The following is a 24,243-nucleotide window of genomic DNA, read 5'->3' on the forward strand; positions in this document are numbered from 1 at the left end:
CAACTATTGAGAAGAGCTCAGAATACCCCTTTAATAAGGGCGTTGACCAGATGTTGGTGTTCCCCTGGAACATGGATCCATCATCTAACTGCTTATTATGGACAACTGCAACCTTATTTCCCTCTGCAGGAGATTTTCTACATTATTTCCTATGTATTTTAAGATGATCATTAGAAATTGAAGCCCGGGCAGGAGGTGCAATCAGAATATGTCTTACTTCTCAATTAGAGAACTCAAAAGACCCCGTTATTCTTATCTGGTCCAGTTTCACCACCAGGAGGTAAGGGAATGATATAACATGTTCTTGCTGTGATCATTAAGAGTTTCCGCATGGCATCGCCCCACTGGCACTATCAGAGTGTATTAAATTCACATGGTCCAGAATCAAGGTCTATTATTCTCCAAGTTTTGGCATAATAAATCACTAGAGATTCTGTTCAGACATTGCCTCCCTGCCTCCAAGATCTTCCCAAGGCTAAAGCTGTGTGGGGTTCTCCTGTGGTCTATGTACCTGCACTACAGATATTTGGAAGATCAACCCACAGCTTTGCTACGTACAGTAATATTCCTCTAATCTGGTGTCTGATACTCCAGAAATTGATGCTACCGACCTGCAGGCTCATCTGTAATCTCACCAGTCCAAACGCAGAAGACTGAGCAGAGCAGACCAATTATAACACTCTGTTTGGGGTTTTAATACTGATGGAGGAGTAATCAATATCAAATCAGTGGAGGTGCGATTCTGGGCACCCCCACCAATCAGCTGACTGGAGGGGCTTCTTTCAGTGTATACCAGGCACAGTGCCGTACATTGCACAGTGGCTATACCTGGTACTGCAGTCATTTGGTTGGGACTGAGCTGCAGTAAGGCCATGTGACGGATGAACATGACATTACAGTTATAAAGAAGAGGGAAGCAAGGGCGGGATCATTTTATAGTTCCTTCAAACAGCTGATTGGTGGACTTGACCCCCCACAATTCTTATATGGATGACCTAAGTATAGACAATAAACATTGCAGCATGTTCTATTATTGGGTGGTTCTTGAATGAGTGTTGCCCATTTGCTATGGCAGTTTGCATACAAGTGCGAGGCGTCTTTTTAAAACATTTTAACTATTGAAACCACATGTGATTTTTTTTCACGCGCATGAAAAACTCACGGACGTTGAAGCGAAATGTGCCAAAAGGCATCGTACATTACTTAAAATTGCAGAAAAGAGGGTGATGTACGGTAGGTCAGATCTTCATCGATCTACATGGCACTCATCGGTATGATCACAGCCCGACTATAAGGGCCTGCTTTCAGTTTAGCCGTTTTGTTGTGGGAACCCACCTATAGACATGCATCAAGCTGAAGACCTCCGGTTTCTATCTGGTTTTCACACTGGAACAAAAGTACAGACTGCTGCACTTTTGTTTCCAGTCCAAGAAACAGAACCAAAAAATGGATTACAATGCTTCGTTTTTTTGCCATTTGCTTCTGTTTTTCATTTCCACTTTCTTTCTGTTTAGCTGCTCCCACCACGGCCTGGATAGACGGAAACAAAAACCGCTAGTGCACACTTAGACCCCACTTACACTGACAGATGATCGCTCAAAAGTCGATAGTAGCTAAGTAGCTACTTAAGTGCTATGCAGGCAGAGCGGGACACCGCCGCAATCGCTGGAAGAACAATCAGGCTGTTTTGCATAACCAAACAGCTGTATTGTTCTCCACGATTACAGCTCGCGTCCCGCTGTGAACTACCAGCAGGACACGAGCTGAAAGGATCTTATCAGCGCTGCCGACTGTGATAACTGCCTGCACCACCGATAAGAGTTCATTGTTCAATTCAAGAAAACTAGAATTGAGAAAGGAACGACTCGTGCACGAAAACTGCTTGATGTCCGTGCAATTAGACCCAACGATTCTCACTCAATAGACGGCTTTAAGCGAATTTTGAGCGAGAATCATTGGGTCTAAATGGGCCTTTAGAGAAATAAACTTTTCTGTCACTGTCCAGTAATCCAGAATATCTGATTGCCTGCCACTTGTCATGTCCTAAGTATGTATTAATGGACTTTGACTGTATTTGTATATAAGAGTACCTTCACATTTGTACTGGAGGCTGTATTCAGAGTTAATATATGGAATATCAGTGCACAAGTGCTATTCTCATCCTCAATACGAGGGGACACCACAATAGAACCCATTATAAACCAACAGATCCAGCAGAGCATTGGGGCGTCTGTTAGGCTCAAAATATACCCAGCAAGTGTCAACACAGTATAAGACATTGGGGCTTATTTACTAATACTAAAAGTTAGACAGTGCAAATTAACCCTTTCCACTCCACTGTCTGACGTCTAAAGACATTATGATTTAGGGCTGCACAGCTCCGATGTTTGAAGACGTCCGTCGGGGTTCTCTTACTGTATATTGCCAGCCTCTCTGCTGCCGGAGCCTACTCAATGTGTCACCTCATGCAGTACTGGCTTCAGCCAGCAGATAGCGCCGTTGTATAACAGCAGAAAAAAAAGTAAGCCCCCTAGGAAAACCAGGATAGAAATTGGATTGGAAAGGGTTAAGACTTGCGGAGTCTAAGTTTTGATCATCTATTGGTTGGCTTAGTTTACATCAAACATTTCAACAAAACTTTGGTGCAATTTAGGCCACGCCCCCTTTTCAGACAAGTCGGAAAAGCTGTCCGAAACTGTCTAAAAACCCATGATAAACGTGGCACAAGCAGGTAAGACGGTTTCCTGGCATAATTTGCACCAGAAAATGTTTGTATTTTGAATAGTAAATAACCCCAACAGCGGTCTGCTCCATTTTCCATTTCTGATCCCACAAAACTAATGAAATAGGACAGTCTTACAAAAGTCTAGAAGCAGCAGGTGACAATCGTCATCCCCCATCATGCTTTTCGTTTTAATGTTAAACCTAAAAACTCCATTTAATTCTTGCCTTATTATAAAAGAGACGCTTCATAAAACACAAGATCTCATTGTTTGCTGCGCCAGAACAGTGAAAAACAAGACTTTACCTGTCATTCTTCTGGGCGAACTTGTTTTTCCGTATAACGACCGCACACATCTATAGAGAGCGGCCATTCATCAACCAGTAATCAAAAGAAACTGGTGACAGCCACATCCTCAGCCTGAGAGTTAAGAGAGGAGCGCGGACTGTATCAGAGCTTCCATGTATGTTGTCTCCATCAGCCAGGCGGCAGCCTGTTTCCTGTGACGGTCTGTCAGCCCCTGCCAGCCCCAATGACAGGGCCATAAAATTTATAGTAATGGTAATCTGCACAAGGCGACTTTTCCAGCATTTTGTGTGAAGAATGGGACGCCGTGTAAACAGCCGGCAGGAATCCTGCTGCAGGGAGGTGAAGCAAATCGGAAGTCACTTGCGACGAGAAGACAGAAAAAAGGACGTGCGGTTTCAGAGCGGGACGGCGAGGAAGAAATCGGTCAGAACTTGAAGAATTCTTCATGCTTGGTACTGATCGGTAACTGTGTCACACCCGCAGATATATCAGTTCCTTTATAATGAAAGGTCTAACAAAAATGAATGCTTTTTTTTCTCTAAATGTTGACATAATGTTGAATATCATAAGAGGAGGAGATCACTGAGCCCCCGCAGGGAGGGGAGCGCAGATACAACGGGCAATATACAAGAATGGGCCGTTTGCCCAGAGGCATTCTTCAGGATCTGCCACCATATCGATTGTGCTTTGTTAATTCCAGAGATGCTGCTGCAAAACTGGCAACAAATATGGCTGCAGATCCGGTGATCAGACCCTTATCAGTGGCCAACGGAATGAAAGGAGAAAACAAATGACGTACCTTTCAGTTGCCATGTTGCTCGATATATGAGCTGGTATTGCACTGACTAGCGTGTTAGAGGGTAACAAACATTTTTACAAACTTCTGAGTCACAGCTGTGGACAAAAGTGGTGCTGGAGGAGCAGATTTTATTTTATTTTTGTAACTTCATACCTCTAAAGAGTAACTAAACTTTTTGAAAACTTATAAAATGTCATAGTGACATGTCTGAAGTTCTGATAGGTGGGGTCCGGGAACTGAGACCCCCACTGATTGCTAAAACAAATGGGTAGAAGCATCCATCTGAGCACTGAATCTGCTTCTCTGTCACTACTGATGGTGTACAGACTCCATAGACTTTCTATACATTGTACACCACTACAAACAGTGATGGAAACAAATGGTCAGAGGGCTCAGGTGAGCGTTTCTGCCCATTCGTTTTAGGGATCGGTGGGGGTCTCAGCACCTGGGACCCCAGTGATCAAAACTTCAGACATGTCACTATGACATTTTATAAAAAAGTTTAGTTACTCTTTAGAGGTATGAAGTAACAAAAATAAAATAAAATCTGCTCCTCCAGCACCCCTTTTGTCCACGGCTGTGACTGGAAGGGCAACTCAATCCTATTCATTTTCCAGATAATCCTTTTAAAGGGAACTTGTCACCAGGATCGTGAAGCATGAGGCCAGGACAGATGTGCCCTTTCAGTGCATGTATGCTTTATTCTGAAACGTTGCAATGAACTCTGTTACAGCTCAGCTCTGAGTCCAAGAAGCGGGCGATGCTGGTCTCCCGCTGCCCGAAACATATTGACTGACAGCTCTCATTCTATACACAAAACGGGATCTGTCAGTATTGATATTATGGGAGGGAAGAGCCCGGCACAGCTGAACTCTCAATCAAACTTTTAGGTAAGTTTTTTCTGAAAGGCAGCAGTGTTTCAGAATACAACATACATGGGCTGAAGGGTCCCGAGTTCTTGCTGCCCATGGTTCGGGTAGCATGAACCTGGTGAAAAGTTCACTTTAAGCTACTGTATTGTACCATGTTATATAATAGGCTACACTCAGATACACTCGTGACTCACCTGGTTTCACAGCGTTCATGACTGCGCGGGATGACTTCAGCACGGCCTCGTATATTGCTCTCTGGTCTGCGGTGAACTTCCCATTGGTAGGAAAGGAACAGGTAATGTCAGAGCCGTAGCAGTAATATTCTCCTCCCATATCAAACAGGCTGCAAGAGAAGTGTGATAAATTTAATATCCATCATTCGCTGATGACACATGAGATTGTGCGGATATGTAATGGTACATTTTAACGTTTTCCAACAAAAGTTTCCCCAAATACTGATGTTACCGAACTTAACCTTACTGTGAGAGCTTGTCAATAACTTAAAATAAGAACTTGTTGCAGAAAGTTATGGATCTCTTAACACAACAAAAGCCAAAGACAACTAATGGAAGGGCAAATACACTGCAGCACAGAAAGTTATCATAGTGCAGAAAGAGTAAGGCCGGCTTCCCACGGCCGTGACGGGCTTCGCCGCGGAATTCCGCGGCGGAGCCCGTCACGGCGACCCCCAGAGACCCCAATACTTACCTCCGGATCCGGCGTCTTCTGACCCGCATGACGCTTCGGCGCGCATGCGCAATAGAACGCGTGACGCGCCGCCCGCGTCATATGACACGCCCACAGCTTCACATGACGCGTCGGCCGCGTCATATGATGTGGCTGGCGGTGGGCGGGGAAGCGGTTTCATGCCATCTTCCGCTGTGCTACAGCGGAAGATAGCATGACGGACGGCTTCCATTAACTGCAATGGAAGCCGTCCGCGTGTACACCCGCAGCAAATAGAGCATGCCGCGGGTGAGGTTGGGTGATTTCACGGTGCGGAATTCCGCGATGGAATTCCGCACTGTGAGCATTGAGCTATTAGGTTCAATAGAACCTAATAGCTGCGGGCAACGTGGCGGAAATCCGTCCGTGGGAAGGAGCCCTAAGTGTCACCGGCTACATCGGTAGGACAATAATGAACATCATGACAGCTAGCAGTGACATCAATATCACAGCGTACTAGAATGTATAACATCAGATCAGGATTATAATTTATGATTTTCCTAATAGTGGGATCTTCAGTTGGTTTTCAACTGAAACATCTCTTAGCCTCAGTGCACCTACCTCTGACGCCGGGAGCGCTGCAGCAGGAGGGAGAGTAAGTAAAAACTATTGAATGGAGCAAAATAACTCCATTCAATAGTGGAGCTCAGAACAGTTGCCATGGGAACTGAAAAATTTCCTTATATATACAGTACTGTGCAAAATGTTTAGGTGTCTAGTTGCTGTGCTCAGTCTTGACATGGTACATGACCTGTAATGTGTAAACTGTCTTCCACAACCTCACCTTTATAGCAGAGTTTGGCTGTTCCTCACCTACTTTTTAGCCTCCTTCACAGCTGTTGCTTGTGACTATTAGGCAGAAAAGCGCCATGGGATCTGAGCGTTTAATGGTATGTATACTATATATACCCTCAGTAATAGGGGTTATGTATCTCACCTTGTGCTTGAGTTCATTTCAGGGTCAGATGAGATCATCCTTAGAAGATTCCTGATTATCTGCCCCAGTAACAGCTGACCTGACAACAGTATCCGATTGGCCAGCGCAGAAATGGAGGGAAAAAAAGGAGAAGAATTGCTGGCCTAGTGACATGGACTGATTGGCTGGCTGTAAAACAGAGGGAGGGAGCTGTTCTACAAGAACCCTGCAGATCAGTGATACAGCAGCTGTTAAAAAATCCAAATTAAAGCACTCCCGCCCTCCTTCCCCTTTGGTTTACCCCATCACGGTATTCAATTAAGAGGGTGGTTTTGGTGATATTAATTGATTGATTGGGATGGGGGCTTCAGTTGGTAGGACTAAGTCCTTATTTACGTTATTACAAGGTTGATGGTGGTATGGGGGCTGGAGTTGGTATGATGAGGCCCTCATAAGTTATATGGTTACTATTGTGGTGACCAAGTATTGGTTGGAATTATTACATGGTGATTGATAATATTGGTTTAATGTGCGCAAAACTCCTCAACTGAACACTTTAAAAAAACAACAAAAAAAACATGGCCTTTTATTTCCAAAAATGGTGTTTTGTGTTCTTTATTCAATGAAGTTGGTTTAATTGTATGTCAATTACGCATAAGATCCCAAGTTCATGGCTGTGTTCGAACCTACATATGAAAATGATGATGGTTATCGCCCTTTTAGAATTGGTTAATCATACACCTGACTATAAGGTGCTATTACATAAGCACCAGTGACTAGAGCTAGTGGTTGCACTTTTAGCCCAACAATAGTTGGGCTGTAGAATCATAGAATGGTAGAGTTGGAAGGGACCTCCAGGGTCATCGGGTCCGACCCCCTGCTCAGTGCAGGATCACTAAATCATCCCAGACAGATATTTGTCCAGCCTCTGTTTGAATACTTCCATTGGAGAAGAACTCATCACCTCCCATGGTAACCCGTTCCATTCATTGATCCCCCTCACTGTCTAATATCTAATCTGTGTCTCCTCCCTTTCAGTTTCATCCCATTGCTTCTAGTCTTTCCTTGTACAGATGAGAATAGGGCTGGTCCCTCTGCACTGTGACAACCCTTCAGATATTTGTAGACAGCTATTCAGTCTCCTCTCAGCCTTCTTTTTTGCAAGCTAAACATTCCCAGATCCTTTAACCGTTCCTCATGCGACATGATTTGCAGACCGCTCACCATCTTAGTAACTCTTCTCTGGACTTGCTCCAGTTTTGTCAATGTCTGTCAGTACTGTAGTATTTTATATTACTGTTGTATATAGAACAGAACATACACATCATATACACATTAACCTTGTGTCAATAGTTTACCACTCACTGGCTCTCTGCCTGCTGTGAAAATAAAAAGCCCAGAATGCCCTACAGGCGCTATTACATGAGCATCACGAACGCGATTTACCTCTAGCTGCCGGGCTGAACCTGGACTCGCACATTCAGCCTGGCAACCATTGGTGCATTGTGAGCGTTCGCAGCACCTTCTAACAGCACGATAACAGTTGGAGGCCTGCACCATGCTGGTAACTCCAGGTCTAACCCCTGTCAGGGCATTCTGGGATTTGTAGTTTCCCAACAATTGGAGAGATACAGAGTGCGGAAAATCCTCTAATCTGGTATGGTAGAGTCCTGAAATTCACACGGCACTCGGAAGCCGAGAACCCCGCTTATGTAATGATAAAGACTATACCACCTGCATCCATCTTTACGGGCCGCGGACACTTCATTAATATGCTTTATTACCGCGCAGACAAATGTTTTCCTCTCTTGAAAAACTTCCTGGCCAATTGCTGTCAAAGCCAGTTGTTGGCTGACACTGACAGGCGAGCGTATAACGTCCGCGCGATATAATAGCTCAATTTCGGCAATGACATTTCTGATTATAATATGAATAGCGAACCGTCTTCCACCTCACATGGCTGTCAGAGGCCTCGTTTATGCCAGGAATAATGGTTTGTATTATTCTGGGTCCTTTTGGAGAAGCTTTACCTTTCTTACTGCGTCCTAAAATATCCCTCTGCAGACTATAAAGGCGGCCTGTCACCCGCACACAATCCCATCATACACCGCAGACAAGAGGTAAGTGATACTGCGGAAAAATGTATCTCATATTATTACATTGCTGCATACAATTTGGAGGTTTGAGAAGCCGCTTCTAATCATGACTATTAATGAGAGTGAAGAGCCCATGTGCTGGCAGGAGAGGGACAACATGAAATGTCAGCAGTCGGCTCACTTTTTTCCATATCTCCATCTTAAAGACGTTTTTCCTGCCAATGACTTATCACTTATCTACAGGGCGGGTTATAAAGGTTAGATTAGTGCGGTCAGATCACTCAGAAACCTACTCACCATGGAGGGTGAGGAGTAGTGTGGAAAGATGGTCGAACATCCAAATTGACATTGTATGCTACACTATCCTTCCGAAAGTAATTGAACCCCTGAGCAAGAATCAAAAGTAGTATTTATTTCCTTATGTTAATACTTATCGGGGCTTCTTTGGCCCCAATGACATTGGATATTCTCTGTGGCATACTTTATACGAACGTCTGATAAACTTCAGCTGATATTTCCCTCCATTCATCCTGCAAACATTTGGTGAGTTCTTAGACAAGATAGATGCAGTTCATATTTCCTGACCCGGCGTTCCAGTTTATTCTAGAGATGTTCAGTAGGGTTTAGGTTGGGACTCTACGCAGGACCATCTAATTGTGGAACATCCATATATCCAGGGTACACCTCCGTGTTCATGGTTCTTGTCACTACAACCAACAGAGTGAGACCATGGCACGTAACACATCCCCCGACCTTAACAAAACCTTCGCCGTACTTAATTATTGGCACAACACACTTGGGTAAAAGGCATTCCCCATAATCTTCCACATCCAGGTACATCCGTCTGATGCAAAGATGGAGTAGTGTGATTCGTCACTCCATAGAACGTTCTTACATTGCTCAGCTGTCCAATGACGATGCTCCTTGCACCATTGTAGAGGGCCGATGCATTGCGCTTTCTGATGGATGACTTGTGTGCAGTGACATAAACCATATATCCAATAGCGTGCAGTTCCCATCACAGACTATGGCTGACACCTCCAAGGGTCTGCATGTTACGTAGCATGGATTAGGACATATGACATACTAATAAGAAATGATCCATTCTATTGATGGGGATGTCCAAATACGTTTGGTAGGATAGTATACTCTAAGGTAATTAAGAACGCAGCCAGGTATAGGACTATGCTGAATGTAAATCTTGGCCCTTCAATGGATGACCACCATAGAGATCTAGACTGCAACTTAAGGAGTTGTCATAGACATCATCCCAATCCCGAACGTCCCTCCATACTGAAGAGCAGAAGGCAATCAATATGGCTGTGACGATGGCTCCAAATAGTGATGTTCCCTAGTTTTCCCAGAACCAGAGTGACTGATTTTTAATAGTTATATGTTACGGCATAAATTGGCAGATTGCTCATCGAAAAGTTCCGAAGGAGAGAAAACCTCAGTGAGAGGAACACTAGAGTACATTTACCGGATGGCCCCTAGAGTACATTTACCGGATGGCCCCTAGAGTACATTTACCGGATGGCCCCTAGAGTACATTTACCGGATGGCCCCTAGGAGTACATTTACCGGATGGCCCCTAGGAGTACATTTACCGGATGGCCCCTAGGAGTACATTTACCGGATGGCCCCTAGGAGTACATTTACCGGATGGCCCCTAGGAGTACATTTACCGGATGGCCCCTAGAGTACATTTACCGGATGGCCCCTAGAGTACATTTACGAATGGCCACTAGAGTACATTTACCGGATGGCCACTAGAGTACATTTACCGGATGGCCCCTAGGAGTACATTTACCGGATGGCCCCTAGGAGTACATTTACCGGATGGCCCCTAGAGTACATTTACCGGATGGCCCCTAGGAGTACATTTACCGGATGGCCCCTAGGAGTACATTTACCGGATGGCCCCTAGAGTACATTTACCGGATAGCCACTAGAGTACATTTACCGGATGGCCACTAGAGTACATTTACCGGATGGCCACTAGAGTACATTTACGAATGGCCACTAGAGTACATTTACCGGATGGCCACTAGAGTACATTTACCGGATGGCCACTAGAGTACATTTACCGGATGGCCACTAGAGTACATTTACCGGATGGCCACTAGAGTATATTTATTAGGTGACCACTAGAGTATATTTATTAGGTGACCACTAGAGTATATTTATCGGATGACCACTAGAGTATATTTATCGGATGACCACTAGAGTATATTTATCGGATGACCACTAGAGTATATTTATCGGATGACCACTAGAGTATATTTATCGGATGACCACTAGAGTATATTTATCGGATGACCACTAGAGTACATTTATCGGATGACCACTAGAGTACATTTACCGGATGGCCCCTAGAGTACATTTACCGGATGGCCCCTAGAGTACATTTACCGGATGGCCACTAGAGTACATTTACCGGATGGCCACTAGAGTACATTTACCGGATGACCACTAGAGTACATTTACCGGATGGCCACTAGAGTACATTTACGAATGGCCACTAGAGTACATTTACCGGATGGCCACTAGAGTACATTTACCGGATGGCCACTAGAGTACATTTACCAGATGGCCACTAGAGTACATTTACCGGATGGCCACTAGAGTACATTTACCGGATGACCACTAGAGTATATTTATTAGGTGACCACTAGAGTATATTTATTAGGTGACCACTAGAGTATATTTATTAGGTGACCACTAGAGTATATTTATCGGATGACCACTAGAGTATATTTATCGGATGACCACTAGAGTATATTTATCGGATGACCACTAGAGTATATTTATCGGATGACCACTAGAGTACATTTATCGGATGACCACTAGAGTACATTTATTGGATGACCACTAGAGTACATTTACCGGATGGCCCCTAGAGTACATTTACCGGATGGCCCCTAGAGTACATTTACCGGATGGCCACTAGAGTACATTTACCGGATGGCCACTAGAGTACATTTACCGGATGGCCACTAGAGTACATTTACCGGATGGCCACTAGAGTACATTTACCGGATGACCACTAGAGTACATTTACCGGATGGCCACTAGAGTACATTTACGAATGGCCACTAGAGTACATTTACCGGATGGCCACTAGAGTACATTTACCGGATGGCCACTAGAGTACATTTACCGGATGGCCACTAGAGTACATTTACCGGATGACCACTAGAGTATATTTATTAGGTGACCACTAGAGTATATTTATTAGGTGACCACTAGAGTATATTTATCGGATGACCACTAGAGTATATTTATCGGATGACCACTAGAGTATATTTATCGGATGACCACTAGAGTATATTTATCGGATGACCACTAGAGTATATTTATCGGATGACCACTAGAGTACATTTATCGGATGACCACTAGAGTACATTTATTGGATGACCACTAGAGTACATTTAGTGGATGGCCCCTAGAGTATATTTACTGGATGGCCCCTAGAGTACATTTACCGGATGGCCTGTAGAGTATATTTACCGGATGGCCCCTAGAGTATATTTACCGGATGACCACTAGAGTATATTTACCAGATGACCACTAGAGTATATTTACCGGATGACCACTAGAGTATATTTTCTGGATGACCACTAGAGTATATTTACTGGATGGCCACCAGAGTATATTTACTGGATGGCCACCAGAGTATATTTACTGGATGGCCCCTAGAGTATATTTACTGGATGGCCCCTAGAGTATATTTACTGGATGGCCCCTAGAGTATATTTACTGGATGGCCCCTAGAGTATATTTACTGGATGTCCCCTAGAGTATATTTACTGGATGTCCCCTAGAGTAGATTTACTGGATGGCCCCTAGAGTAGATTTACTGGATGGCCCCTAGAGTATATTTACTGGATGGCCCCTAGAGTATATTTACTGGATGGCCCCTAGAGTATATTTACCGGATGGCCCCTAGAGTACATTTACCGGATGGCCCCTAGAGTACATTTACCGGATGGCCCCTAGAGTACATTTACCGGATGGCCCCTAGAGTATATTTACCGGATGGCCCCTAGAGTATATTTACCGGATGGCCCCTAGAGTATATTTACTGGATGGCCCCTAGAGTATATTTACTGGATGGCCCCTAGAGTATATTTACTGGATGGCCCCTAGAGTATATTTACTGGATGGCCCCTAGAGTATATTTTACCGGATTCCCTGTGTGTCTCTATGGGAGCTATGGAATGCCAGTGTATGAGCTGTTGGACAGGAGTGATCAGTCCCCTGCATATCTTATCAGTGTCCCCATCCTATCTGTATTGACAATCATCATCCGACTGCGTCCTGCGAGCCGCTCGTGTTGGTTCAGCGCAGCAGTAAAGCCCTAGATTCGATGCTTAAATATTTGAGGCCTGTGTGCACACACGATATTCCAGCTCTCAATCGCAATTAAATGATAACTGGATTATATTCAGCACAAACCGCTTGTTGATAAGCAGATGTGCCAGGAGTTAGTTGCAAAATGAATTAGCTGTAATTGGGAAATCATTCATTGACAGTTAATGAACGGGAGTAGCTGCTGATGGAGGCGGCTGTTTAATGCCATGTGCACGCACCGTACTCGAGGCTCGTCTATTACTAAACACTGCAAATAAAACGCTCAATGAAATCTGGAGCTGCAGACACTTCACCAGCTGCAAGGACTCTAGCGGACACGTTTAGTGCATCCAGGTCACTCCCTCTACTAGCCAAAACTGGGAGACCCTAAAGGCACCCACAACGCTGCGCACAGCCATGTATTTGCAGAGGACCTTTGGGGGGAGTAAGGACAAAAAGGGCAACTCTGCTGAAAACCTAATTTATCGTGTCCGCAGCAATAACCCAACGTAGCGCCCAACGTTTTGGACTGTCAAAGAGGAACACGAGACTAATTGTGTAACAGATAGATCTTTCCATCCATACTTATACACTTGAATGCTTTTAATTGAAATATTAGCACAAAATTCATCGGTCTATAGAAATCTTTAAAGGTCCAAATTGCACCATATAATAGAATAATAATCAAATTGGGGTCTCAATTAGAAACTATGCAGATACATTTATGTAGCAATATGGAACGTTTATTAATGCAAATCTATTTCCAAGGTCAAAAGGAAGGACATTTAAGGGCCAAAGAGGAACTCGAGTCAAAAATAGGGACTGTCCCTCCAAAAGAGGGATACTTGCGAGACAGCCCCTTCAACACGTCACTGTCAGAGGAGGGCCATGGAGCTCAGATAAGAGGGGCTCTCTATTGGGCTCCTCCCACTATAGGACTGCTTTGGCTGTTCCGGTGAGATAGAGGGTCACCTTCATAGAAAAAAAGGACCACTAGGTTACGTTACATCTCTGTCCTCGTGAGTCGGGAGTAGCGCCCGCCTGCACGGTATCCCCAGACTGGCAACTCACATAAGGATGGAATTTAGAAAATCAATGAAAGTTACAAATAAAAACAAGAAGGTTTGCACCCCCTACCTCACCTACCTTGGTGCTCTATGCCAAGGCTGGTGCTTTACCTGTCCCACGGCTAAACGCTAAAGGTTTCCAGGAGAGCCCAGACCTCGTACAATGGAACCAGATGCTCATGTTTGCTCACGATTTCGTGTAATTTCCTGCTTCAGAAATCAATGTAAGGGCTTTCTGATAATAAGACTTGTCCGTCCGGCTCACACATCGCTGGGTGCACACTTCTGGACATCCCAAATTGGTGTCCAACTGCTTGCCCACACCATGGATAGCTTAGCTAGCTGCTTGTGAGAAACTGCTATGCTTAAAAGGATTGTACCACAAATGCAAGTTATCCCCTATACGTAGGATAGTGCTGATCGTGATGGATGGGGGCGGGGGGGGGGGGGGTGTCATTGCTGAGATGCCCACCAATCTGCAAAATGGGGTCCCCTACCTGTCACTGTGCGGGTCAGTTCTCCTCCCACAATGACATCGCTGTGAATGGAGCACTGGCTGAGTATGCATGGTCCGACCAGACGTGGACAGCATACACACCCATATAGTTGATGTAACCATCACACAGCCACTTTCTTCATATGGACACAGTCTGCATGAAAAAACATTACAGCAAGCAGTATTGTCATAAGATTTGCCCATTCCAATGAATACAGATAGGTAAACCAATGGGAGGCACACAGAGACCGCCGGCTTTCCATGGATATTAGTAGTAGGAGATGCGGAGAGAATAAAGGATCGGGGCCATTTTTTGAGGCTGCTGGCATACGGAAGTAATAGATGGGCGTATGGAGCCCGCACGGAGGTCACAGACTAATGGACATTTTTTTGCAGTCGCACAGATGAGTTTTTGAACATTTGTGTGGATTCGGTCCTGGTGTTCAGAGAGATCAGAAGGGTTGTTAAGCCGGTGATACTGAAGCAGATATCACAGGAACCACATATATCGCAGCGAGGAAGGACTGACACAAACAGGCCAGGATTATATAGTATACAGACAATCTATATAGTCAGCATTAGCAGCAGTGTGTACAGCCTGCGTGGCACCTTCTACATATTATATAGTGTGGCTATATAATGCACTGTATAGAATCAGAGCAGCAGGGCTTGTATATTACTATATACCCAGAGCTGCCCTAAAAGTGTATCATGTGGGATATAAGGGTAGCCGTGTGGCTATATAAGGGTAGATGTGTGGCTATATAAGGGTAGATGTGTGGCTATATAAGGGTATAGTGTGGCTATATAATGCACTGGGTATAGTGTGACTATATGAGGGTACAGTGTGGCTATATAAGGGTAGCTGTGTGGCTATATAAGGGTAGATGTGTGGCTATATAAGGGTATAGTGTGGCTATATTATGCACTGGGTATAGTGTGGCTATATAAGGGTAGATGTGTGGCTATATAAGGGTAGCTGTGTGGCTATATAAGGGTATAGTGTGGCTATATTATGCACTGGGTATAGTGTGGCTATATGAGGGTAGATGTGTGGCTATATAAGGGTATAGTGTGGCTATATAAGGGTAGCTGTGTGGCTATATAAGGGTTTAGTGTGGCTATATAAGGGTAGTTGTGTGGCTATATAAGGGTAGCTGTGTGGCTATATAAGGGTAGCTGTGTGGCTATATAAGGGTAGCTGTGTGGCTATATAAGGGTATAGTGTGGCTATATAATGCACTGGGTATAGTGTGGCTATATAAGGGTATAGTGTGGCTATATAAGGGTATAGTGTGGCTATATAAGGGTAGCTGTGTGGCTATATAAGGGTAGCTGTGTGGCTATATAAGGGTATAGTGTGGCTATATAAGGGTATAGTGTGGCTATATAAGGGTATAGTGTGGCTATATAATGCACTGCGTATAGTGTGGCTATATAAGGGTATAGTGTGGCTATATAAGGGTATACTGTGGCTATATAAGGGTATAGTGTGGCTATATAAGGGTATAGTGTGGCTATATAAGGGTATACTGTGGCTATATAAGGGTATAGTGTGGCTATATAAGGGTATAGTGTGGCTATATAACGTACTGTACAGGATCAGAACAGCAGTGTTGGTGTAATACTATATACCCAGAGCTGCCCTGACAGTATATAATGTGGGATATAAGGGTAGCAGCTTACACATATTACATACACTGGACCCTCTGGATGGAGCTAAACGTGGGTTATGTGGTATTTATGTGCAGGACATTGATCTTGGTTGCGCCATTTGTAGCATGACTCTTTGGGGCAGTCTGCCTGTGACCGGAGGTGATGGATTTCCTTCATGTTCTGGATCTTAAATGCTTTTATTATATATGTAATCCTCAATAAACAACGATCTCTGCAGGCCGGTCCTGGACATTTATTTTGGGGTTGTTATATTACAAACACTGCAGACATCCCACATGATGATGAAGATGGTGATGATGATGATGGTGATGATGATGGTGATGATGATAATGGTGGTGATGATGGCGGAGGATTCGAGAAGGAGCCGATGAGGGAGAAATAACAACTAAAACAGAAATTCCAGCACCAGCCTTGGATCTAAGAGAATGTATTGAATGAAGTCGGATGTAGACGGCGGTCCGGTTGCGGTGTTACAGCACACAGCCTGAGCCATCAGTGACTTCTTAGGGCCCTTTTACACGGGCAGATAAATCATTCAGATTCCCGCAAACAGCGAGAAACAGAATGATTGTTGTTCAGTCTAAATGCGTGCCCCGACTGGACGAACGCTAATGTGCCCACTTACCTGACCTACATCACACCTGCCCAAGTGAATACAGCCAGAGGCCATATTTCGTATGCAAGACGCACAAAAACAGACCCCATTGTTTGCAATGATTCTATTTACATGGGTGATTTTTCTGCAAGACGGAAAACTTGTGGCATGTCCTATTCTTGTCCACGTTTAGCAGGAGAACAGCCCATGCAGATGTGCGGTGTTCTGCGTGTCGCACTGATGTGCAATGTGAGTCGCTCCTGAGAAGCTCGGCTTCGTCTCGCTATCGGCCGTGTAAATACAGCCTGATGCATTTTGAATTTGACGATCACTACTCATAAAAACTCCTGAACTTCAGACGTTGAGTATATAAAAGTTTGTAACCAGAGAGCGCTGCTCCCCCTGGTGTTGGGAGATCGGTATAACTCCTGTAGAATCGTGACATTACACCGTCCCATGCCCGGATAGCATAAATTAACTTCAATTTGAAGCCGTCAATCACAGCAGCGCTATCACAAATGAGGCCAATAAAGCCTCTCCATTAATCACGGTGCAGATAAGACAGGTAGGTAGGTGTCGCCTGACTCGGGGCGGATGTGCTGTCCTGTGACATCATGGGACATGTATATATGTGTGACATGACTAGCAGGTGACCAGTAGCATCTGTGCGGTGAATCACAGTGACTCAGTCACACAAGGCACATAAATAGTGTCACATGACGTCTGCAGTTCTGGATTAGCATTCGGTATATGTGGCATAGATTCCATGGCCTGTGATCATGTATACACGCCTCTCTCTACTGACAAATGGCGCACTCTGTTCGCGTCTAGTCCAGAGCACATTACTTACATAGCGATCCCATAATCTGTTATTACACCTGCTATCGTGATGGGGTATGACAGATTTTATGGGAAACTGGAAATTTAAAGTCCCCCCTGTCACCATTAAACTCCCATGACCAGCGCTTCCCAGAAAAAGATCAATAAGTGACCCGTACCGATCAGTAGCTCAAAGGGGCCACAGCGCTTATGGAGGGCCACAAGCTCTTCACTGTTCTATCATTCTTAGCGCCCCCTTGGTAGGCATGGTTGAGCCGGGTACACAAATAATGAGGAATATACTTGTGTGAGTGAGCACAAGGTTGTTGTAACAGTGTCTGCACCCGTCCCATCTAGGTGGCTCCCCAGAAGTCTCTGCAGCCGCTATAGCAGCATGCATGCTTATGGAATTCATTTTCCAGTTTACTCCATATTTATCACTTTTTTGTTATATAAAAAAAGTATACTTAAATGAGTTGTTCCACAAATATAAGTTAGCGCCTATCCACAGATTAGGAGATGCGTATCTAATCAGTGGGGTTCCCAGTGGTCATGAGAATGGAGGTATGGAAGGTCCCTGAATGGTCTCACTATTACTTCTACCACAAGTAGCAGAGCTCAGGCACTCGGCCTCCTCCAACAGTCCCGGTGGTAGGAACCCCACTTCTATCTATTGGCAAACTCCTTAAACGGGGCATCCCAAGCACATGCTAACATAATAAATTCTAATGAGTATCATCACAGTAAGTTATTTTGTAACACGTTCTCTGTACCCGGTCCGGTTACTTTCTAGGTCATGTGACCCTCTGCCGGAAAAATATCTCCACTTCTTCCGAAATCTTGTCCTCATTTGCTACTTTCTTCCCTCTCCATGCATCCTGTGAGCAGTGCAGGGTGGGGGGGGGGGGGGGGGGGGGGGGGCAGGAACAGAAGCACTGAGCTATATTGCTCATGTACAGTTCTGATTGCTGAAGGTCCTGTCTGCTTGCTTGGTTGACCGCTAGTAAGTTGCTGCACCTGTGGTCTACCCTCAGGATTGGTCATCAATAGTAGATTAGTGAGCGTCCACTGATGAGCTCTTATATAGGCTGGTGTGCTCATGCACAGAGCTGATTTCTGCAGAAAGCGGACGGCTCTGTTTACACTGCAATGGCCAGGCTTGGTATTGCAGGCCGCATATTAGCCTTTTACTCCCCACTTCTACACGAGCCAACCTAAACAACCAATCACCGTGAATCAGGCAACCTAAATAACCAATCACCAGGAATGAGTAAATCCAAACAACCAATCAGGTTGAGAATGGTGCGCATTTGGGGAGTAATAGAGATATATGCTTGCAGGCCAAGTTCCCATTCATTTAAATGCCTGCATTACCAAGTCTTGCCACTGCAGTTGGAATGGAGCTGTCTGCTTCCTGCACTAATCAGCACAGTACACAAGCACCAACTTACAGCTTATTGACGGGGTTCCTGGGCAACAGACCCCTGGCAATCTATTATTGATAACCGACCCAGAGGATAGGCCATCAATAGTGGACGAACCCTTTAAGTGTTAACATCAGAACTGCTTGACAATGAACCACCTTACAGCTCATTGTGTATGTGGATATATGTAAGTTATGCCGGGACGATATGTTCAGCTCCTGGGGCAGCAGCTTGGCTGAAGCCCTGATTCCACCTATGTTTCGCCACGTACAGAATGTACTTGATACAGGTTCACTTCCCATGTAACGCACACATGGGAACACAACCTTTACAATCTTGTTTTGAAGATCTAAATTTCAAGTGAAACAGAAACCCAGGAATGCGGTTGATCCGGTACAGACCGATAACCTCCTTTAACTCCGCCGAAAAAAACTATGAAATGAAATTGTATTGAGCGAAACCCTCTGCAGAATCAAATATTAATCTGCACCCCACATCGTAGAATAGGAACTGGATGAAAATCCTAGGTTTACAATATTGATGAGGACGGCGCGCGGCTGCGGACCCGCTAACAGCTTAACCATCGTTCAGTAAAGCAGGCGGCCAAGAGGAAAAGGAATTTTGCATTCCGTGCAGGAAAATGCGTTTTCTGTATTGGCAGTTTCTCGGCAAAGTCCTCCTGAGTTCCTACCCTAAGTATGAGCCGAGGGGGTCTACACGACATGGTTCATAGTTAACCAGTATGTTAGATCAGGGGCACAAAAGAGCGATGCCATAAAGGGAACCTGCCAAGGGGAAAGGGACTCGTTATTTGTATAGCGCCAACTTATTCTGCAGCGCTTTCAAGTAAATTGTTTATTACCCCCCAACAAGCAGGGCACTCATTTTACCGACCTCAGAAGGATGAGTCGACCTAGAGCCGGCTACCTGAACCAAGCGGGGATTGAACCCGCAACCTTCAGGTTGTGAGCGAGAGCTTCGGACTGCATTTTGCTGTCTTAACACTCTGCACCAACACTTTATAAGACGGTAAACCAAGCTCAGCGCTAGAATAATCACTTGTACCCTGCTTAGAAAACGTATTGCATAATCATGGTTTAAAATCTTCGGGCACGGCCTCTAAATTAGGAGGAGCGGTCCGGTGGGCGTAGCGGACCATCTCTATTCTCAGCAAGCTTTGCCTGGAAGCCCGCCCCTCTCTTCTAAGGCAATGCTGCAAAATTCTCACAACGGGAACATTTTAAACAGCGATTACACAGATGTGGCTTTGAAAATGGACATGGCACAATAAGTTTTCTAAACAGGGGGCAAGTGATTATTCTAGCGCTGGGCTTGGTTTACGGTCTTAAAAAGTGCCGACAGTGCCTTTAAGGTGACGCTCTCATTTTGGGGCAAAATTCTGTCCTAGGAAGGGAGGGGAAGGGGGTATATTACTTATAGTAGTTGTTCTCCGTTGTCCCTCTAACCCGCTGGTTTCTAATCCTGTTTTGGCCCTGCAAGATGGCTGACACAATCTTTAGACTACCTAATCCCCACAGTAAATTGCTAGTGTAAGATTACCAATGCATTATAGCTGCACTCTGATTGGACAGAGCTGCTCATGTGATCAGCACTAGCCAATAAGACAGCAGCACACAATGTGCATTAGGCAGTTCGAAAATTGCTGCAGTCATCTTGATGGGCCAAAACAGTAACTGATATCGGTGGATCAGAGGGGCTGCAGAGAAGAATAACTGCAGGTAATTTACCCCACCACCCTTCCCTCCTTGTTTTGGGGCAGAATTCTACCCCAAACCGAAAGGTCGCTCTAAAGGGTTAAATCACAAAATTATGCTATTAGCCAAATTCAAAGGCTATGGAATAAATATCTGATCAGTGTTTGTGCAAATCCCACACGGAGGTCTTGGCGGCCCCTCAATGAAAAGTGTGATGGTCATGTATGTGCAAGGCCACTGAATTCATTTCAACGGGATTGCTGGAGATAGTCGAATGCTTCTACTTAGCCATCTTCTACGGTTCCATTGATATAGCAACGTTGACATACTTTTTCATGACCCTGTTCTTGGAATCATGGGGGTCCCATTGGTCTGACCTACACAATTTAGATACTTATCCCCTCTCCTATGGAGAGTGTATATCTTCATTCCGTGGGAGAACCCCTTTAAATCATAATAGGGCACCAATCTGACACCCCTCACCCAAAATCCACACCCACAAAAAACAGCCTGTGTGTTCTTGGATAGCTGCCCAATATGGCCGCCGTGTTTGCTTTTCAAGGAACCGAGGGTTGGCTCTAATATTTTTATATCCCTTCCTTTACGATCACCCTGCTAGAAAACCACATTCATCTATAGTGTTTGGAAACCCCGTTCACTACCAGGTCACATCTGTCATTCTACACAACAAAAAGGATTCTTCACCTGAGCGCTGCACCAAAAATTGGCACTTTAAATTATAAATCACCCCCCCCCCCCATATATTACATCACATATATTTCCAGATGAGATTGCAGCCAACGACCTTGTCTGCAGCTTAATTACACTATGACTACTGAACGCTGCCTAATCTGGACCATCACTAATTAACTTTCATGTAGACAGTGGCGATCTTCACAAACATCAGCGCTAATTGGATTACACCGTGTAATCGCTGCGCCGTTTATTAGAGAAACATCTTTTTTTTTTAGATAATTACATGCAAATAAAAATAAAAGCAAAAAGTATCTTCAGCATCGAAACTTGTAGAATTATTACAGCTGCAGTCGCCTGGATATTAGGGTCAGCGAGTTTGGCCTTGTTCGCACAAGAGTGCATGTGGAACATACATAAAGTAGCACCAATGGAACGTATGAGGCTCCGAGTGCATCGAACAGCACATGGCCGCTATATGATGAAACAACAGAGCCAATCAGGCTTTTCAGAGCTTTTGGTTTTTTTTTCACACAGACCATTGGAAAAAAAATACACAGCATGCCCTAAGCTGGTGCCATCGCTCAAAGGACAGTTGGGCGATAGAGAAAAAAATGGAGCAGATTGACATGGTATATACTACATTATCCATGGAATGCTAGAAAGATAATTTGCCTCCTTCCATTTTTTTTTACATGAAGTATTGCAGTGTATTATAGGAATGATAAAAGACAGCGATATTCAAGTTCCCTAGAGACAAAAATAAAATCTCAAAGTATTGAAAAAAATAAATAAACACATCAAAAATCCACCTTTTTCACTCTTTACTATGTAAAATAACATCATAAAAAGTACATTTTTTTTAACCTACACGGTGCCATGAAAAATAAACATGGCGAAAATCTCGCCCAACAGAATAGAAAGTGATCAAAACATCATATGGATCAACATCTGGTACCATTAAAAAGTACAAACCGCTCCACAAAAAAAAAATAAATAAATAAAACTTACACAGCGATGTTGACAAAAAAAAAGTTTATGGGTAGAGTTGAGCGAACACACTCTGGCGAGCTTGATACTCGTTCGAGTATTAGCGTACTCGATGGTGCTCGCTACTCGAACGAGCATCAAATCGCGTTCGACCCCGCTGCAGCTTTGGCTCCTCCCCGCTGTGACGTGCCTGTTTTGGCCCCTCCCTGCCAAGACACAGCGTGCGTCATTTGAAAATTTTTGGTCTGGCGGGGAAGGGGAAGGGAGAGAGGGAGAGGGAGGGGGAGGGAGGGGGGAGGGAGAGGGGGAGGGAGAGGGAGAGGGAGAGAAGGGGGAGGGAGGGGGGAGGGAGAGGGGGAGGGAGAGGGAGAGAAGAGGGAGGGAGAGGGGGAGGGAGAGAAGGGGGAGGGAGAGGGGGAGGGGGGAGAGAGAGGAGAGGGGGAGGGAGAGGGAGAGGGAGAGGGGGAGGGAGAGAGAAACACGAACCAAGAAAGAAAATTAAAAAAAGCTCGGGACCCGGCGTTCCACATACAAAAATGCTCGAGTCTCCCATTGTAGTCAATGGGGTTAGTTACCTCAGTAGAGCTCTCGAATTTTATGAAAAGCTCGTCTCGAATAACGTGGACCCGAGCATTTGGGTGCTCGCTCATCTCTAGTTATGGGTCTTTGAATCCAGCGCTAAAAAAAATTAAAGTGTGACAACGTTGCAAAGAAGAAAAAAAAACCTACATAAATTTGATATCTATGTAATCGCACCGACCTACAGAACTAATTCAACTCATCATTTAAAAGTTAATATAAAAAATGCCAGATTTGCAAATTTTGTTACTCTTAGCCCTAGAAAAAAAAATGTAATAAAAAGCAATCAAAATGTTATATATCCCCAAAACTTGGATAAATGAAGACTGGAGTCTATCCTGCCAAACATCAGTCCTCATAGAGCTCCGGTGGAGAAATCAAAGTGCAATGGCTTCTGGAAGCAAATCTTTAAAATTCAAAAAAAAAAAAAAGGGGTCTTTAGTGCACAAAAATGGCAAAACAAAAAAAAGGTATATATTTGGTATGAACGCCATAAAAATGAAATCCAAAAACCAATTGGCCTTTTTCCCTAATCCCCCTAAAAAATAAACAAAAGTTATACAGTACATTATATGTACCCAAAATGATGTCCCTAATAAAAGACAACTTATCCCGCAAACCGCCAGCCCCCCATACATCTATGGTGACAGAAAAATAAATAATGATGGTGCTGGGAATTGGACAATGAAAAATTAGTTGGTCATTAAGGCGCAAACAGGCTTATCCCGAGTCCGGCCATTTGATTTCCTCCCATTCTCACAATCACTCAGATGGTAACAATACAAGAGGCAGCGGCTTCTATGCATCACCCACGTAACATATCAGCGTATAGCAGCCACGTATACAGTTAAAAATGTGAACTCCGTCATTCCCTTATCCAACCAAGATGAGTCGGTGAGTCAGAGCGCCGTGTACACACCGAGGATTTGTACTAATTATCCCACTACAAGGAATGTAGCATTTTAGAGCGCTTGCTGAACAATTAGACTTGTTGCCAGTAATCTACATGGATTTTATAAGCGTTGCTGAGCAGGAAGAATATCTGTTCAAACAGCGCTCCCCTGTGGACGAACAATTGTACTGGCTGATTGTATCCTGTGTGCTGACGGAGTGTACATATAACCCGAGCGCCGGAGACAATCAGCATGTGATCCTCCTGCACTCCAGAAATACGGGACAAAGAAAAAACAGATGCAAAACACAAACTTTATCTGCACCCAATAATGAGCTGCCGATGCCAAATAACATTCAAGGCTTCTTCATCCAATATCACTTACTTCACATAGGAGGATATAGAAATTAAAGATCCCCAGCTACTTGCACCCATGTATATTGTGGGAGCTGAGATCAGTAGCTTAAACACTGTTATATCTCATCTTCTGAAACTCCTTCATA

The 24,243-nt window shown here is 44.4% G+C and overlaps 1 protein-coding gene across 1 annotated transcript in view; it reads right to left on the reverse strand.

Annotated features, from left to right (window-relative positions):
* Nucleotides 1-24,243, reverse strand: part of PEPD (peptidase D) — a 272,915-nt gene that overhangs the window by 43,929 nt on the left and 204,743 nt on the right. The window contains exon 12 of the mRNA XM_066582676.1: nt 4,897-5,045. Within this exon, the coding sequence (XP_066438773.1) occupies nt 4,897-5,045 (149 nt within the window). The remainder of the gene's footprint in view (nt 1-4,896; nt 5,046-24,243) is intronic.

This window comes from Eleutherodactylus coqui, chromosome 11, assembly GCF_035609145.1.
Source record: "Eleutherodactylus coqui strain aEleCoq1 chromosome 11, aEleCoq1.hap1, whole genome shotgun sequence".
In the NCBI taxonomy this organism is placed as follows: Eukaryota; Metazoa; Chordata; class Amphibia; order Anura; family Eleutherodactylidae; genus Eleutherodactylus; species Eleutherodactylus coqui.